At 39.4% G+C, this 18,449-nt stretch overlaps 1 protein-coding gene across 2 annotated transcripts in view; it reads right to left on the bottom strand.

Moving 5' to 3' along the window:
• LOC145985063 (uncharacterized) overlaps positions 1-18,449 on the bottom strand; it is a 224,514-nt gene that overhangs the window by 35,193 nt on the left and 170,872 nt on the right. For both annotated transcript variants that reach the window (XM_083118618.1, XM_083118619.1), the window contains 2 exons: positions 14,078-14,196; positions 568-709 (listed from right to left, as the gene is read on the bottom strand). In XM_083118618.1, the coding sequence (XP_082974744.1) occupies positions 568-709; positions 14,078-14,196 (261 nt within the window). The remainder of the gene's footprint in view (positions 1-567; positions 710-14,077; positions 14,197-18,449) is intronic.

Raw genomic sequence — 18,449 nt, 5'->3', positions numbered from 1 at the left:
CGACATAACAGTAGGCTTCACATTTCCCTGATATTAACTACATTAATTGTTACATTTAGGTGTCTAGGAGAAGGTTGATCCCTTAATTTTAGACCTAAAAGGAAATCCTCTGTTTAGACATGAAAGAGTTGTTAATTAAAAACTTACTCTTAGGAAGCTTTCAGATTGAACTGACAAACTTCAAGTGATACGTGACACATGTCACTTGGAAACAAACCTTCAGAAATACATGCAACCTTTCATATCAGAGTGACACACCTCAAGCTACACATGTCGCTTGTGTGTCACTTGGACTAGGCCATTTTCTAAACTGTATGCACTGAATCACCTTGGTCTGTTGGTCATGCATGCATAGTGAATTATTTCTTTGAAGACAGCAGAGGAAATGCATATTCCAGTGCATGCCACTTGTCACTTCAGTTTGAAAGCTCCCTTGGTGTAAGACACTTTGACAGAAGTGATTGCCACCCTTTACCATTCTCCCTAATCCCCCCCCTCCTTACGGTCCTACACATAATTGTTACTTGACTTCAATGACATAGCAAGTACAAAAAAGTAAGCACTTACGAGGTTTTACAATACGGTAAATTGGTTTATTGTACTGTTTCTTGAATGAAACAATGCTTTCAACATCTGAGGGCATCATCACTATCTTGTTTCCATAATCATCCCTTCCACAGAGAACCACATGTTCTACTTTCTTGCACAGCTGAAAAGAAACCACAAAGGACGTGACAAAAATTTGCAAATATTTGATAAAGTAACTATAATAACTGATAATAAAGATAATTGATAAAATTATCACTTACACAAATTAGGGCTTTGCTAGGTGATATTTAATGCTCAAAATTTTGACTTTGCTACAAGCAATGTATGCCTCAAACATCATGTCGAGTTGACCTACCCCACCACATAACAACTATTCATGGCACCCCACTTCCAACTTCCTGTATTTTACATTTTCTCATATCATACATTCAATTCTAATTGTTCAAATACAGCATGATGCGATACATAATAATGAGAGAGAAAGCACTTCTGATAAATTTTAGAAAAAGAACACTACCTCATTGTAGCTTGGTTTTAATCTACATTTGTAACTAAAGAATAAAGGAGGAGGGACTGAGAGAGAGGGATTTATTTTTAAATTCACTTAGAAATTCTAGATCAGATTATTTTCATTTGTTTGATATTTCCTTTATCTAACACAGCATACTTTTATTGATAGGATGCTCTTTGTGGTAGGCATGAAAAGAATGCAGCCATCAATTGAATTTAACAGAACACAATCAGTGCAATTTATAACAATAGCCTTCATCATAGTAGGCTACGCTACTGGAAAGGTCACACTCTATGCCACTGATAACAAGCATGTAAAGTGAACAATTAAAAAGAATTATTCTTTACACACAGAATAGCGTGTGAATTTGTAGGACTAGTGGAATTCACAGAAAAAGCAGTTCTTTGGAGAAACACTATTAACATTACAAAAATTCATACAATGGTCAAAAGAAACAAGCTGCAGAATGGAACACATGCACAAAATAATTCCTACAGCGCATAACATGCCCCTAGCCAGGAAGGGGGGGCAAGGGGGCCATGCCTTCCCCCCTCGAGCCATGAAATATTATGATGCAAACCTACAAAAACAACATGGATAATTTTTAAGATTTTGAAAGAATTTAGATTTTCTTCTTGCATAAATGAATGGGTTGTCTCTCCAGAAGTCTGCAGTCTACTATATTTAGTAACATTAGTTTTATAACCATTTATGCGAAGCTACTATATATTCCAATTTGGTCGGGACAGTTCACCATATTTACTCCCTGTTGTGACTTTTTTCGAACTGCAGTCTTGATAAGAAAATGTCCTCTTTTTGCAGTTAATTCACATTCAGACATGTTGTTCATTATAATGATCATTCCATTGCGTTGGTGGTCCGTCACATTCAGGGTACGAATTCCCATGGTGTAAATGGGTTCTCCCACCTTCCCACCAACGATCTTGTTCTATTAAAATGTTTCCCCCATTAAAATTTTCCAAGGGTAAGAGTTTGTGGTATAACAACAAAGATAAGAAATTAGTTTGGACTTCAAACATACTTTACTAAGAATAATATCATAAACACATACAAAGAAGGAATAACAAACAATGATGTCTGCCTGCGTGTGAATGTTGCATACATCTCTTGTTCTCTCTCTCTCTCTATCTATCCATTTATCTATCTCTCTCTGATTAGGGCTCAGCATGGGGTAAAAACGTACTTTTACAGTCATAGATAAGATTTTAAAATTATATCAAATTGGACTAGGAAGAAATGGAACCCTAGCTGCGAAGGTGGTTGTCATTGTCACCCTAGGCCCCTGGAACATAGAAATCGGACTAGACCGACCTGTCATTTCTCCTCCATTTCTCACCTCCTTTCATCAGGAATAAAACATAGCACTTACATGTTAATTTAATAGGAAAGTAATGTCATCTTAAAGTTTCGCATTTTTTGTCCCTCCACCTAGTTATCTTTAATTTGCAATCGATTTTGCAGATGTGAACAATAAAACACACTGCTTCAATGAAGATGGTGTGGGATGCACAACCGACTGTCCTTTTATTAGCCACATTTCTTGAATGCTAAGTTTTCTTTTCATCGGATTCAGCGGAAAAGAGTTCTAGGTAGGGGGGTGCGGAAAAATTCTCATACTGGACACTGAAATCTCTAGCCACAACTTTGATAAGGAAATATTTCCTTTCGAGAGACCATTAATAGATTTACACCATTATAAAAACATAACACAGTAAAAGTATGAAAATTTAATCATCATTTTTAATAAAAAACAATAATTAAATAATAAGTAACACTTATTAAAAACATTTCACCTATCTTCTAATTTCTTAACATTTTGAACCAGTCGTTAAAGGAATTAATTTGTAAGTTTATATTGTAGCAAATTAATTTGTTTATATATGTTTATAAATATAAATATATATAAATAAATAATGATATTAATTAATCATTTAATAATTGACATATTTCATAATTATATATACAGGGTCCGTTCTGAAAGTATCCAAACTTATTTATTTGCAAACAATTTAATGATGACAATTACAACTGCTGTCAATATTCTTCAATGTAGGCACCTTCAGCCTCAATACAGTGAGTATAGCGACTTTTCCACTGTTCACACCAGTCCTGGAAGTCCTTGACTGACACCCTCTTTAATGCTGTGGTCGTGGCAGCTTGAACTTCTTCAATTGACGCAAAACGCTTCCCCTTGAGCACTCTTTTGACCTTGGGAAACAAAAAGAAGTCGGCCAGTGCCAAGTCCGGGCTGTAAGGGGGATGTGGCAGCATTGCCACACTTGCGTTGGCCAAAAACTCACCAACCAACAGCACTGTGTGAGCCGGTGCGTTGTCGTGGTGAAGCACCCACCTGTCGGCGATGTCAGACCGGACGCGCTGGACCCCCTGTCGGAGACGCTGAAGCACTGTTTTGTAGTATGCTGCATTCACGGTGGTCCCAGCAGATACTAATTCTTTGTGCACGAACCCCTTCACGTCGAAAAAGACAAGGAACATTGTCTTCACCTTTTATTTTGACATCCGGGTCTTCTTTTTACAAAGGGGACGCGGAGGCATGTCATTCTCAACTTTGTCTCTTGCTTTCAGGGTCATATTTGCCTCCCGTAGCATGGTTAAAGTCTCCGTAAATTTCTTTTTCAATTTAACACAAAATTTCACAGTGCAGCGCTGTTCCAAAATGCGCTCCATTTCTACAAACTGAAAATTCTCGACGCGACGTTTTTTCCGTGTACACAACACGAGCGATTGCACGTCAACCACTGCTCGCAGGCAACTGAGCGAGGCCTTGTTTTAAAGGTTAAGGTCCCCACTACCAGAACCCTCGACCGATTCTCGCGCCGTACTGCTGACAGTTCGGATACATTCAAAACGGACCCTGTATATATATATAATTCTTGGCTACCCAACCCCTCCTTTGGCTCTGCTTCATCAACAACATCTTCATGGTCTGGACACATGGACAACCAACCTTATCAGCTTTCCTAACTAACTAACTCTCTAGCCTTCTTAAACCCGAAGGTTCATGGCTGCAGCAACACAGGAATTCCATCTGTCCCTATCTTGAGCAAGATCTATATACTCTTTTCCATCCCTACCGAATTCCATTAGGTCCATCTCAACGTTGTCCCTCCATCTTCGTCTTGGCTTTCCTACAGGTCTCTTACCATCAGGTTTCCCAACAAGAATCCTGTAAACTCCTCTTTCCTCTCCCATTCGTGCTACATGGCCTGCCCACCTAAGTCTTCTTGATTTAATTATTCTAATAATATCTGGACATGAGTACAAAGTATGTAGTTCTAAACTATGTAAAATTCTCCACTCACCTGTCTCATCATCACTTTTAGGTCCAAAGATTTTCCTAAGGATCTTATTTTCAAATACTCTCAATTTATGTTCCTCTTTCAATGTAAGGGACCAAGTTTCACATCCATATAATACTACAGGCAAACTTATGGTTTTGTATATTTTAACTTTTAGTTTCTTAGATATTAAATGAGAAGACAAAAGTTTATGAACAGAGAAGTAACATGCATTTCCTGAATTAAGCCTACTTTTTATTTCCTCTTTAATATAATTTTCATTTGTTAATATTACTCCTAAGTATTTGAATTTCGAAACTGGTTCAAATGAGTTGTTATCAATAATATTAGATTTTGATTATTACCTAACACTTGGTTTCGGCCTGTAAGCATATATTTAGTTTTCTCTTTGTTAACTTCCAAACCTATGTCTTTAGCAGTTTTGAAAAATATTTTAGCATTATTCTTAATTGTATTCACATCATCCCCCGGTAAGTCTACATCATTTGCACATGCTAACAACTGAGTCATACCATTTAATTTCAGTCCTTCATTAGTTTCTTTTACCTTCCTTACAGCATATTCTAAGGCAAAATTGAAGAGCAATGGAGATAATGCATCTCCTTGTTTTAACCCATCATGAATTGTAAATTTGTCAGACATATTAATACCCACATGAATTTTACTTTCTGTTTCACTGGTGCATATTTTTATCATACTAACAAACTTCTTAGGTATTCCAAACTCTACTAATATATTATATAATTTATCTCTTTTGACCGAATCATATGCTTTTTTGAAATCAATGAATAGCTGATGGACATTTTGATTATATTGCAACTTTTTTTTTCAAGTGTCTGTCTGATGTGAAAAATTTGATCTCTAGTTGATCTGTTACGTTTAAATCCACATTGATAATCACCTATAATTTCATTAGCATATGGGGTTAGTCTTATTAAAAGAATGTTAGACAATATTTTGTATGTTGTTGAGAGTAGAGAAATTCCACGGTAATTATTGCAGTTCATTTTATCACCTTTTTTAAACACAGGAACGATTATGGATTCTTTCCACTGTTGAGGGATTTCTTCTTTATTCCATATTAAACAAATTAATTTATGAATTTGACATATTAATGAATTTCCACCATATTTAATTAACTCAGCTGGTACTAAATCAATGCCAGGTGTTTTGTTATTCTTTAACCTTTTAATAGCATCTTTAACTTCAGTCAAGTTAGGTTCTGGAACTAAAGGTTCTGCTGTGTGTACTTCATTTACTTCTGATTGATCTCCTACAACGACATTTAAAAGGTCATTAAAGTAGTTCTTCCATCTATTTAGAATATCGCTTGGGTCAGCTAGAAAATCACCTTCTTTATCTTTTATCAAGTTTACTTTAGGTTGCCACCCCTTTCTAAATTCATTTACACATTTATATAAATTTATGATATTTTTGTTCTTGCTGTTTGTTTCAATTTCGTTAATTTTGCTTTTCAAGTAATCTCTTTTTTTACTTCTAAACGTAGTTAACTAACTTCTCGCTTTATTCTATTATGATTGCTTAGATTTGTATCATCCGAGTTATTTAACCACCTAAGTCTAGCCTGATCTCTTATTTCTATTAGACTATGACATTCATTATCAAACCATGGCTTACTTTTTCTTGGTTTATGGTATCCTATACTTTCTTTAGCTGCTGATTCTATTGCATTATGTATGTTCTCCCAATTCTTATTTATGTCTGTCTCATTTAGATTTTCGTCATCATTTAAATCCTGCAAAACATCAAATCTATTTGACAGTTTAATTTGGTAATCTTTCTTAATTCTTTCATCAGTAAACTTTCCTGTATCAAATTTTAGAACTTTTAGATTTTGTTGCTTATGATTTATCACTGAAAGTCTTTCTCTTAATTTAGTAATTACTAAATAATGGTCACTGGCACAGTCAGCACCTCTATGTGTACGAAAGTCAATTATACTAGTATGCCTTCTCTTATCAATGAGAATATGATCTATCTGATTATGAGTTTTACCATCTGGAGAAGACCAGGTATATTTATGGATATCTTTATGTTTAAAAGTTGTACTTTTCACAATTAAATTCTTTGAGGTTGCAAAAGTAATCAATCTTATACCATTATCATTACTTAATTCATGAAGACTTTCTTTACCAATCGTGGGTTTAAATGTCTCTTCTTTGCCAATCTGTGCATTACAGTCACCTAACAGAATTTTCATATCATACTGAGAAAATTTATCAAAGACCTGTTCTAACTCTGTATAAAAATCATCTTTAGTATTGTCATCTTTATCTTCCATTGGTGCATGAATGTTTATTAAAATAATTTTACACCACCTACCCTGTAAAACTGCATATGATATCCTATCATTAATAAATTCTACTGTTTTAAGAGCCGAGATAATTCTATTATTTATGAAAAAGCCTGTTCCAAAATTATGATTTTCAGTACCACCATAGAAAAAAGTATAATTTTTAGTTTTACAATTCCCTTCTCCTGGCCACCTAACTTCCTGGACAGCTACTACATCTAATTTATACTTAACTATCTCATTAACTGTACACTGAAATGCCCCAGGCCGGTAAAGGCTCAGAACATTCCAGGTGACTAATTTAATATCCTTATTCCGAATGTAGATCTTATCCTTAGTCCAGGGACCTCCCAAAGTAGTCCCCACCCGGAGATCCGAATGGGGGACTATTTTACCTCCGGAATATTTTACCTTGGGAACATCCATGGCCTTTGTGACGATGCGATTATATATTATATAAAAACCTGCACCGTCACAGTTTATAGAAGGAACTTTCGTTTAAAGAAGATAAAAAAAAACGAAGTTCTCATGTCCGCCGCCAGAGGGTAGCTCCCTCTGTATGCTGTATACAGACGTGCTGCCTCCTGGCGACACTACCTGGTACTTCCCCAAAAATTACGCGGAAATTGCTGGTCCTCCCACACACTTCCACTTCGTGCATAGATGGGAACTTGAAGGGACATACTATCACCAGGCAGGTGCAGTCGCTCTTTTATCAGCCCAATCTTCTAGTACCGTATCATAGAACTTGAGGTTTTTTCATGACGAGCAACAGGAGCATGCTTTAGACGATCTAGATCCCGGACTGTGAATTGACTCGCCATGTCACCGAAGACAGATTGTGTAATACACATTTAAGGTATGTAGAATGGGAAAGTTCTGGTAAAATTGCGGCCAAAAGGACCTATAGTGAAGTGAACATAAAATCTCGAACCCAGTGCAGCTTGCAGTACCCATCTACTTTTGAACCTTTTGTTATTTTTTTTGAAGCACGAACTCATTCATTCCCTTTTGAAAAAGAAACCATGACACAAAAGGTGAAATTTTGACTGTTCCTTAAGCAGAAACAATATCCTATGTTCGACCGTTGTGAGCATGCTCTCATAAAATTTGCGAAATGGCTACCCACTAGTCATGCTGTCCTCACGTGCATGATTTTTCTAGATTTTGCCCATTTGCCATAGAATTGCGAATGTGTCGTTAAACAGGGAACTGACTAAAGATAACCTCCATTTTGCTACAGTGTAGATTATTCGTCTTTGTGGAATATTGAAGAGGGATTGCAAAAGAATATTTAACCAAAAAGGGACTCATATGTAAATTCTTATGCGTCAAATTCCCCCTCCCCCTTCTTGGCATTTTACCTTCCGTTAAGTTTTTCCTTCCAAGTAGTAGCGTCAAATCGTTGGCTTTTTGTGATAGTAACGTTATATACTCATGCGTAAGTAACGCGTTACAGATGAACAAATCCTCAAAAAAAAAATATAAATAATTGTTGGATGGGATAAAAATATGTATTGCTGTTTCTTGACATGTCTTTTTACAGTGCAGAGTTGTCAGCTCTACGCCTAACCCCCAATAAGAATGGAGCAACTACTACACAAGACAAACACATTAGACAGCACAATTACTACACAAGACGAACACAAATACATTTTACAGCACAACTGCTACACAAGACACACACAAACACATCACAACTATAACACAATATAAACACAAACACACCACAACTACTACACAATATAAACACCACACACACACACACACACACACACACACACACACACACACACACAATACGTACGCATATATATTCATTTTCAATAATGTGTTTAGAAATATTGTCTTTGTAAACGCATAAAAACGTTTACCTTTATCCAGCTTTCCTGGACCGACTTAATCACTTCCGTTCCGTAAATGTCACCTGGATGCACTCCCCCAACCAGATCACCTTCCTGGATGTGGTTGTGCACATCGAGGGAGGACACCTGACTACCTCCATCCACATAAAACTCACCAACCACATGCAATACCTACAATTCTCCAGCTCCCACCCGTTCCACACCAAAAAAGCCATTCCATTCTCTCTGGCCTTCAGGAGACAGCACCTGAACACTTCACACTTCAACCAAGTCCCACCAGAATTATAACCTCCGCCTACACCAGGCCCTGGTCAACCGTGGATATCCCTCCATCCTGGTCACCAAGCAAATATCGCGAGCTGCATCACACACCACTACCACCAAGAAACCTGCTGCCACCAACCCACCTGCACTCATCACCCAATATCATCCCCACCTCAACAAAATCAGGCACATACTACCCTCTCTTCTCCCCATTCTCCTCAGTGATCCTGAAACCAAAAACATATTACCCAACAAGCCCAGAGTGGTTTTCAAATGCCCCCTCAACCTCCAAAACATCCTGGTCCACAACACTCCTTCACCACACAACCAACACCCCCCTGCCCATAAATGCAACCAGCCCAGGTGCAAGATCTGCCCCATCCTCATTACCTCTCACACCCTCCAGGTGCACACGGCCACTGGCAAATTTACCCTCCATCCCAAGGGGATCTGCCATGCCTCAAACCTAATTACATCCTCACCTGCAACATCTATGGTGATTTTTCCCTGGGGAAACATCTACTGCCCTCAACCTCCGCATCAATAACCACCGCTCCTCCACCCATAACCTGGACTTCACTGTCACCGTCCACACCAACCACCACAACATCCCTTTCAATGACTGCTTCCGGGTAGCGATCATCCATCTCTTACCCCAACCAGCTAACCCTTCTGTTCGCAAAAAATGGGAGAGGGCCTATATATCGGCCACAAGTGCAACCACTCCACCTGGCCTGAACAAGGTCAACCGGTAAGGTCTCCACCTTAGCGAACCCTCCCTCCCAAACCCACCTCATCCCTCTGTCCCTCCCAACCCATCCCACACACTCACAGTTTACGACAAGCCTGTTGACGAAACAGTGTTTTTTCGTGCTACGCACCGCTTCTTCGATGGTGACCTGACAACTCTGCAGGGCCCCAACTTCCAGTGCAGTCTCTTTCTAAAGAACATTTTGGTTCAAAACACTCCCACCTCTTCCACACCACTCCCCCCAGCTCACAGGTGCAACAAACCCAGGTGCAACATTGGCCCCATACTCATCACCTCCCCCACCCTTCTGATCCCCACAGCTGCAAGTGACTTCACCCCAAGGGCACCTGCCACTCATCCAACCTGATTTACACCCTTATCTGCCCAATCTGCAGTAACTTCAACCTGGGAGAAACCTCCACCCCCTTGAATCTAAGGATCAATAATCACCAATCCTCCACCCAAAACTCTGATTTCACAGTTGCCATCCACACCAACAGCCATAATACCACCTTCAACAACTGTTTCCATGTTGCCATAATCCATCTTTTACCTCCCCCCCCCCCCTCAGACACGTCTTTCCGCAGGCGATGGGAAAGGGCCTATATATCAGGCATGCACGCCACTATACCCCCCGGACTTAACCTAGCCAACCAATAACCTTTTCCCTTCTTCCCCAAAAACTACCCATCCTATGCAGTAAACACTGGTGAAAGTAACTTATATTTGTATCCTATTGTCTTTCTCTTGCAACTTTGTACCAACGCCACAGTTAATATTCTGTGCTCTTACTCTTTGTCATTCTGTGAATTTTTTTCTTCTCCATTGAAAATGTGGCCTAGGTCATGAAATATCAAACTTTTTCCTTTAATGTGGTAAGTGTTTACTGTCTCCTTCTTCATTTGTGTGTGTGTGTGTATATGTGGGCATACCCAAAAGAAACCCAACTAATTTTGTGGTAGGCAGAGCTTTTGTAGTACCGTATTTTGCCGCTAGGAGCGCATAGAGCAAACCTTCCTGAGTCCGTAAGCAGAGTTCCGTCGCTGAAGCAGGTCAGGACACGTTTCAGCGGAGTTTAGAGTGACAGCTGTTTTGTGTGATCGTCGTTTTTGCAATGGCTGATTTTCAGGAACAGCGTGCGGTGGTGAAATTCTGCTTTTTTCTCGGAAAGAGTGGAACACAAACTCTTTGAAATGTTAAAAACTGCGTACAAGGACGATGCTATGGGGAAAACTCAAGTGTTTGAGTGGTTTTCCAGTTTCAAAAATGGTGAAATGTCAATTTATGACAAACCTTGTTCTGGTTGTCCTTCCAAGGCCCGAACACATGACAATGTTGAAAAAATTCGTGAAATCATCAACGAAGATCGACGACGGACCAATGAACAAATTGTGGAGCTGTCGGGAGTGACTTGGAGTTCAGTGCAGCGAATTTTGACAGACGATTTTGGAATGAAAAGGGTGGCTGCCAAATTCGTGCCACAACTGCTGACTGCTGAACAAAAACAAGGTCGCGTGGAAGCATGCCGTGCTTTGAAATAAGAGTCCCAAAATGATCCAAACTTTTTTTCAAAAATTATCACAGGTGACGAAACGTGGTGCTATGCTTAAGATCCCGAATCGAAGCAACAATCAAGCCAGTGGAAGACTTCAAGTAAGCTAGGGCCACAAGAAAGCTCGTCAGGTGAAATCAAACATTAAAACAATGCTGCTTTGTTTTTTCGATGTGAGAGGAGTCATCCATTCAGAGTGTGTTCTGCAGGGTCAGACAATTAACCAGGCTTTCTACTTGAAAGTTTTGAAACGATTGCGCAAGAGCAGCGGAAGCAGCCCGATTTGTGGCAGTAAGGTGACTGGTTTTTCCATCATGACAATGCCCGGCTCACACAGCCCTGTCTGTACGACAATTCTTGACCAAAAATGGTATGACCACTGTTCCTCACCCCCCATACTCACCCGACCTTGTCCCGTGCGACTTTTTTTGTTTCCTAGAATGAAAGGAGACATGAAAGGAAAGCGTTTTGCTGATATTGCTGAGGTGAAGAAAAAAACGACGGAGGCGCTGTCACGCATCACAAAAGATGACTTTAAAAAATGTCTTGAAAAATGGAATCAAAGATTGGATAAGTATCTTAATGCAAGTGGAGAGTACTTTGAAGGGGATTGAAGGCTGTGCACCGGATTTGGAGGTCATGGGCAGAATGGCCCCATTCTATGCCAACCTGTTCATGGGCAAACTTGAAAAAGAGTTCCTGGAGACCCAATCCCTCAAACCTCTCCTCCGGCTCTGTTTCATCGATGACATCTTCATGCTTTGGACCCATGCAGAACCTTCCTTGACCACCTTCCTAGACAAACTTAACCACTTCAGCTCCATCAATTTCACCTGGACCCACTCCACCAACCAAATCACCTTCTTGGATGTGGATGTGCACATGAAGGAAGGACATTTGGAAACCTCCATCCACATCAAACCTACCAACTATATGCAATATCTACACTTCTCCAGCTCCCATCCATTCCAAACCAAGAAAGCCATCCCATTCTCCCTGACCCTAAGAGGTCAATGCCTCAACACCTCACCCACCTCCAGACAGAACTATAACCTCCGCTTACACCAAGCCTTGACCAACCGTGGATATCCTTCCACCCTGGTTACTAAACAAATATCCCGAGCTGCTTCATACACTCCCACCAATTCCCCTTCACTTGTCACCCAATATCACCCCCACCTCAACAAAATTAGACACACTCTACGTTCCCTCCTTCCCATCCTGCACAGTGATCCTGATACCAGAAATATCTTCCCCGACAAGTCCTGAGTGGTTTTCAAACACCCTCCCAATCTCCAAAACATCCTGGTCCACCACAATCCACCTACTCACAATCAACTCGCACCCACCCACAAATGCAACCGCCCAAGGTGCAAAACCTGCCCCATATTTATCACTTCCCGCACCCTCCAAATCCATACTGACATCGGCAAATTCACCCTTTACATCAAAGGAACCTGCTACAGCTCTACCCTAATTTATATCCTCACCTGTAACATCTTTGGGAGCTTCTACCTGGGGGAAACATCCACAGCCCTGAACCTCCGCATCAACAACCACCGCTCCTCTACCCAAAACCTGGACTTTGCTGTTGCCATTCACACCAATCACCACAATATTCATTTTAATGACTGCTTCCAGGTAGAGATCGTCCACTCCTTGCCCCAATCCACCAACACCTCAATACATAGAAGATGGGAGAGGGCCTACATATCGACTATCAATGCAACCACACCCCAGGTGTGAACAAGGCCACCCAGTAATGCCCCTCAACCCCTATCCTCACCCTCACCACCACCTTTCCCCAACCCACCCCTGACCACTCACAGTTTTCGACAAGCCTGGCGAAACAACCACCTATGTTTTTTGTGGCACTGTCAACACTTTTTTTTTCGGGACCTGACAACACTGCAGGTCACACTAACTCTTCATTCTTAACATACCGTCATGAAAGTTTGAAGTTTTTCTGCGTTCGGTGAGTGTTTCCTCTCTTCTCTTTCACTTTTTATTTAGCCCTTGTGGCCCTCCTTTCTTTTATCCTATATATATATATATATATATATATATATATATATATATATATATATATATATGCAGGGGATGGACAAAAATATGGAAACACCTGGTATAAAACAGGTAACCATTTCAAACACGATTTGCATCTGAATGGTAGGTGGCGCTGTGGTCACTGGCACTTCCTGCGAGGTATACCTGACAGATGGGCCAGTTACAGTTCAGCGACCGGTCCGTGCAGGTTATCGTGAATCATGTCTGAGCTGACAGAGTTTCAAAGAGGGCAAATTGTGGGTGCGCGTATGGTGGGAGCTTCCGTGATGAAAATAGCGGAAATGTTTGATGTATCAAGAGGCACAGTCTAGAAGATCATGACTGCCTACGAGACTTCCAGAAAAACAGCATCAGCAAAGCACCAGCGTGGACACAAGTGTGTGTTGCGTGACAGAGACAGACGCACATTGGGTAGGATTGTGACCAAGCAGAAGATCACCACGGCTCCAAAAGTCACTGCTGAGCTGAATACAGTGCTTACAACCCTGTTAGCATCAAAACAGTCAGAAGAGAATTCCACAAGCAGGGTATTCATGGGAGATCTGCAATTCCCAAACCACTCGTGACTGTTGACCATGCTGGTAGATTGAGACCTGGCAACTCTGCAGGGCCCCAACTTCCGGTTCCATCTCTTTCTCCTCACACCGATGATGCTACGAAGTTAGCGAAAATTTTGAATTTTTCTACTGTCCGGTGAGTGTTTCCTTTTACCTTCTTTGATTTATTTATTTATATATATATATATATATAAAACGAAGGTTTCGGGCTTGGCCCCCCCAAAAAAATCCTGTGTATGGACGTGGCTCATAGTGAAATGTAGGAAAATCAACCACTTCTTTTAATGTTTACATGATTCTACTTACATGAATTCCTCGAACTGTTTTCACAAATTTCACTAATTCCGCTTCTGTCAATGTAGCTGATTTCTCCTTCTCAGCATTGCACTGTACCTCCTCTGGCTGACTTTTCTTCTTTGTTTTTTCTGAATAAAAGAAAATGTACTATGTTCAGGAATTTACATTACATGATTATTGAAGGAGAGGGAGAGGGTCGGATAAGGAGGGATGTGGCTATCGCGAAGGGAAGTGTTCTAAATGAAGGCCACGTGTTTCCTTCTTTGAAGTAAACCGTGTTGCGGTTAGCAAACTTACAACTTTAAAAGACTCCTGAGGGTCTGGTTTCCATTTTAGAAACAATGCCAGAAATGGAATTTCTGATCCAAGAAAAAAAGTTGTCCAGATAGTTTCACTGAACCTTCTCAGAATGTATAACGTGATACTGTTTCTAATTATAATCTAATTTAATATAATTCATCTTATGTAATAAATTGTTTATCTCTTTTAATCGTACTTGCAACCAGTCACCTTTCTCTAGGGATGGCCAAAAGAAATCCGCATTCGGAGAATTTGAAATCCGGATTCGGAAAATATAATATCCGGATTTCGGAAGAAATCCGGATTTCGAATAAAATCTGGATTTCAAAGGGAATCCGGGTTTCAGAGCGAGAAGAATACCGGAGGCAAGACAGGTTGTGGAAGGATAACGGATTACAGAGAGAAAGCAAATTTTGGAGGGAAACTGATTTCGACCCATATTTTCAATAATTGTCTCATGAATTAAACAATATACTCTAATCTACCAACCCAATATCAGACTGTCTTCCACGTAGTACACCCTGGACTGCATTTAGCAGACTAACGAGACTATGGCGTCTGGACTCACAGCCAGTACAATCCTACGTGGAGCTTTTTTGTGGTTATGTGATCTGCTCATATGTGTTTGTGATTGTTCCTCGCCTGCTTCATCTTATCACAATTCATCCTCATCTTCGCAATTAGCCAAAAGTTGAAGATAAGCGAAGTTAAATAGATCAAATAAATCAAATCAATTAATGTAATATGTCGTTCAACTAATAAAGTATGGGCTATGATAAATTTCTTCTTAATTTAAAGGGATAAGATAAAATACCTCCTGTGCAGTTACGGATACTTCTGGGTTATAACAATTCCATTAACTTTCAATGGAATTGTTACAACCCAGATGTGTTCATGACTGTACAAAATGAAGTACATACTGAGCAGTTGAAGGGCATCAGGGAAGGGACACATAAATGAGAGAAGTATGGAGGCCATATCAAGATTCACACAGGAAAGATAGATTGATTGAGTTGGTGTTTTAAGTCCACTTTATGCACAGTAAGGCCAATTGAGACTGGACCTACAGTTTAAAGTGTGATCCGACAGGAGAGATAGGAATGATAGCCAAGAGACTTTACAACAGGTGAAGGACGACATCGGTTACTTTTGCAATCTATCAAAATATCGCTCTTGTGCATCTGCTACGAGAGATAAGGAGTCATCGAGCAATGTGGGCATGTTTGGCGGAAAGAAAGAACTGTTGTACAATACTACTGCACATTGCTTTTCAGTTAGCCAACCATTCCTCTTTCTCAGTTTGGAATTAGCTGCAAACATATTCAGTAGACTTAGTTACGTACTATTTAAATATTTAAAATAAGCGTGAGCCAGGATGGATCGAATTCGAAATCTGGATTCCATTCAAAATCCGGATTCCCTCCGATATCCAAATTCCCTCCAAAATCCGGATTCTCCATTTTTACTATCCGGATTCCGGATATAAAAAAAAAACGGATTTGGCCATCCCTACTTTCTACATATGTATGACTTTTCCAAGAATATTACATGGGGACTTTCTTAGAAATATTAGTGAAAGTAGAAATCTTCCTTTCTACTTGTATTCCATTCATTTGCACTGTATGAATATTTTATTTGGTACTGATGTGTATGAGACTTTACAATCATCAGAAAATACATTGTAGTGCATGCCAGAAGAAAAATATATTTATTTCTAATTTATTTTTCTTATTTCACGTCGCCATTCTACCTTTTTGTTTAATCGTGACGATGATGATGAATGATGAATTTGTTACATGAAAGGGTTTATCAAATTACCGAAATCCGATAAAGTTAAAGATAAAACAACACAAATTTCATTGAATAAAATTGTCCTTCATTGACATGCCAGATATTAGATCATCAGCTAATTGATTATTGATTGATTGATTTGCTTTATTTTACTTCGCCTTTAGTGCCACTTTTGCCTAATTTGCGAGGATGAGGATGAGTGATGATATGATGAAATTTATGAAGTGACACTCACAAGTGACACCCCTGCCCAGGCCGGGATTTGAATCCGGGACCCCTGGCAACGTAGCGCAATGTGATAACCACTCCGCCACGGGGGCCGGCTGTTTCGAGTAGAGAAATGCACCAAGTTTATAATCATAACATTAATAATAATATATAAAAGTATTGGTTTCATTGCAAATTACGTATTTAGGGGGGTCTTTTTTCCCCAAAGTTCATGGTATTATTTAAAACACAATCCCAGTTGTATTATTACGACACAGAATGTACACGTGATTCTGATTCCGAAGCTTTTGGATATATTCATGCAGTGGTTCCCAACCTCTTTTTTACTGACCACACCCTTCACCAAACCCCTGCAATCACAACACACGTTCATTTGAATTTCTAATTATTATTATTATTATTATTACATACAATTATATGTAGTATCAGATATTCAATTGAAATTAAGTACGTCCCGGTAGCCGAGCGCTTTGAGTACACTGATAAACAAACGCTGTAAATTCACCTTACAGGGGTGACTTTGGTTTGTAACAAATAGACGTCCACAAAAGGCAAGTTTCCTCGTTCTAAACAAAGGTGAGTTTTCCATCATGAACTTGGGAAGTGCATTTACCCGCCCGCGAAATGAGGGGTGGTTATACTCACCCGAGCTTAGGGGGTGCATTTGCACTGTATGCAGTTGAAATGGTGTAAATACACTCCCTTAGCCAGGGTAAGCATATTCACCACATATATTTGCTAGAGGAATAATTACAAAGCCTAGACTAGTGTGAGAAAACTCACCCGTGCTTAGAAAGTGGAAACTGGCTCTTTGGGGACTCCTATTTATGACAAAACTCGCCTCAAAAGTCGTAAACTACTGACTCTTCATGCAGTTCATCTGATAATCATTCATCTTCGTCGTCGCGATTAGTCAAAATTTGTAGAAAATCGGCGTAAAAAAAGATCAAGTCCAAATTGAAATTAAGTGCTTTGGTAAAATAGTTGCACTGATAGCACACGCATATGCCGAGTATAAACTGACTATTACAATCGCACGATAGCAGCAAGCAGGAAAATTAAACTTATCATTGCTACCGGTGTTGACCCTTTGGTATAGATATTCTCAAAATAAAACGACGTATTATAGGGTAGGTAGCAAATAGTAGAAAAGCAGTATGGAATATGGAACCATTGCAAATTAAATTATATGTATTTCGCCATCCACTTACTGGGGTTTCTACACTCTTTTTTAATGTCGTGTTGTCAGACCATTAGCTAGGCATGGGCGAGGGAGGCTTAGCCTAACCTGGACCGAGACCCCTTTCATCGTATTTCACAATGTCCTTCCATGCTTCTTCTTCACATGCATGTCAGAAAGAATTTATATGTTTATTGATATCTAATAAATTTGCATCTCTTATATCGCAAACGAGAACATTTTCTAGGTGCAAGTGAGAAGGAACAATGCATTCCCTTCAATTTCAAAATTTTAACTAATAATTCAGTTTAAATTATCGACTTTTTAAAAAGAAAAAATAGTAATTTGTTCTTGCTCAATACGCTAGCACCATGTTGATTTGTATATTAGTCATAACAACTTCATACTTATTACTATGAAAACTAGCCCCTCTCACCGGTAAAATTAATATTGTTGTCCATTTTAAGAAAAATAGAAAGAAGAGTAAAAATCTTCTCACTTGTTCTCCTCGCAATGAAAGTGCTTTTGAAACCACCATAACAACTTTTCTCAAAAGTAATACAATTCTGATAGAAGAATTTCGTTATATGTATGAATTCAAAAAGCACAGAATTCTATTCTCACTTTGAACAAAGAAAAAGAAAAAAATCTCTAGTTGCAGTTCATGTTTCATTTCTGTTTAACTATTGAAAGTAAAAGTATCATGTTTTACATGTTTGAAACAAGCTCACCCCCACTCACCAGTAACCCGTGAACGCCTCTTCAAGAGATCACTCCAAGCTACAAGTCTGCGTGTTGTCAGAGTTTGGCATCTATTTTACCAGAAACACGACCGAAGACACAATTTCCGTTTGCATATTCATATTGGTCTGCAAAAACTCT

Source organism: Lepisma saccharinum, chromosome 3 (genome assembly GCF_977018435.1).
Source record: "Lepisma saccharinum chromosome 3, izLepSacc3.1, whole genome shotgun sequence".
NCBI classification, from domain to species: domain Eukaryota; kingdom Metazoa; phylum Arthropoda; class Insecta; order Zygentoma; family Lepismatidae; genus Lepisma; species Lepisma saccharinum.
This window is presented reverse-complemented; position numbering and strand designations above follow the sequence as displayed.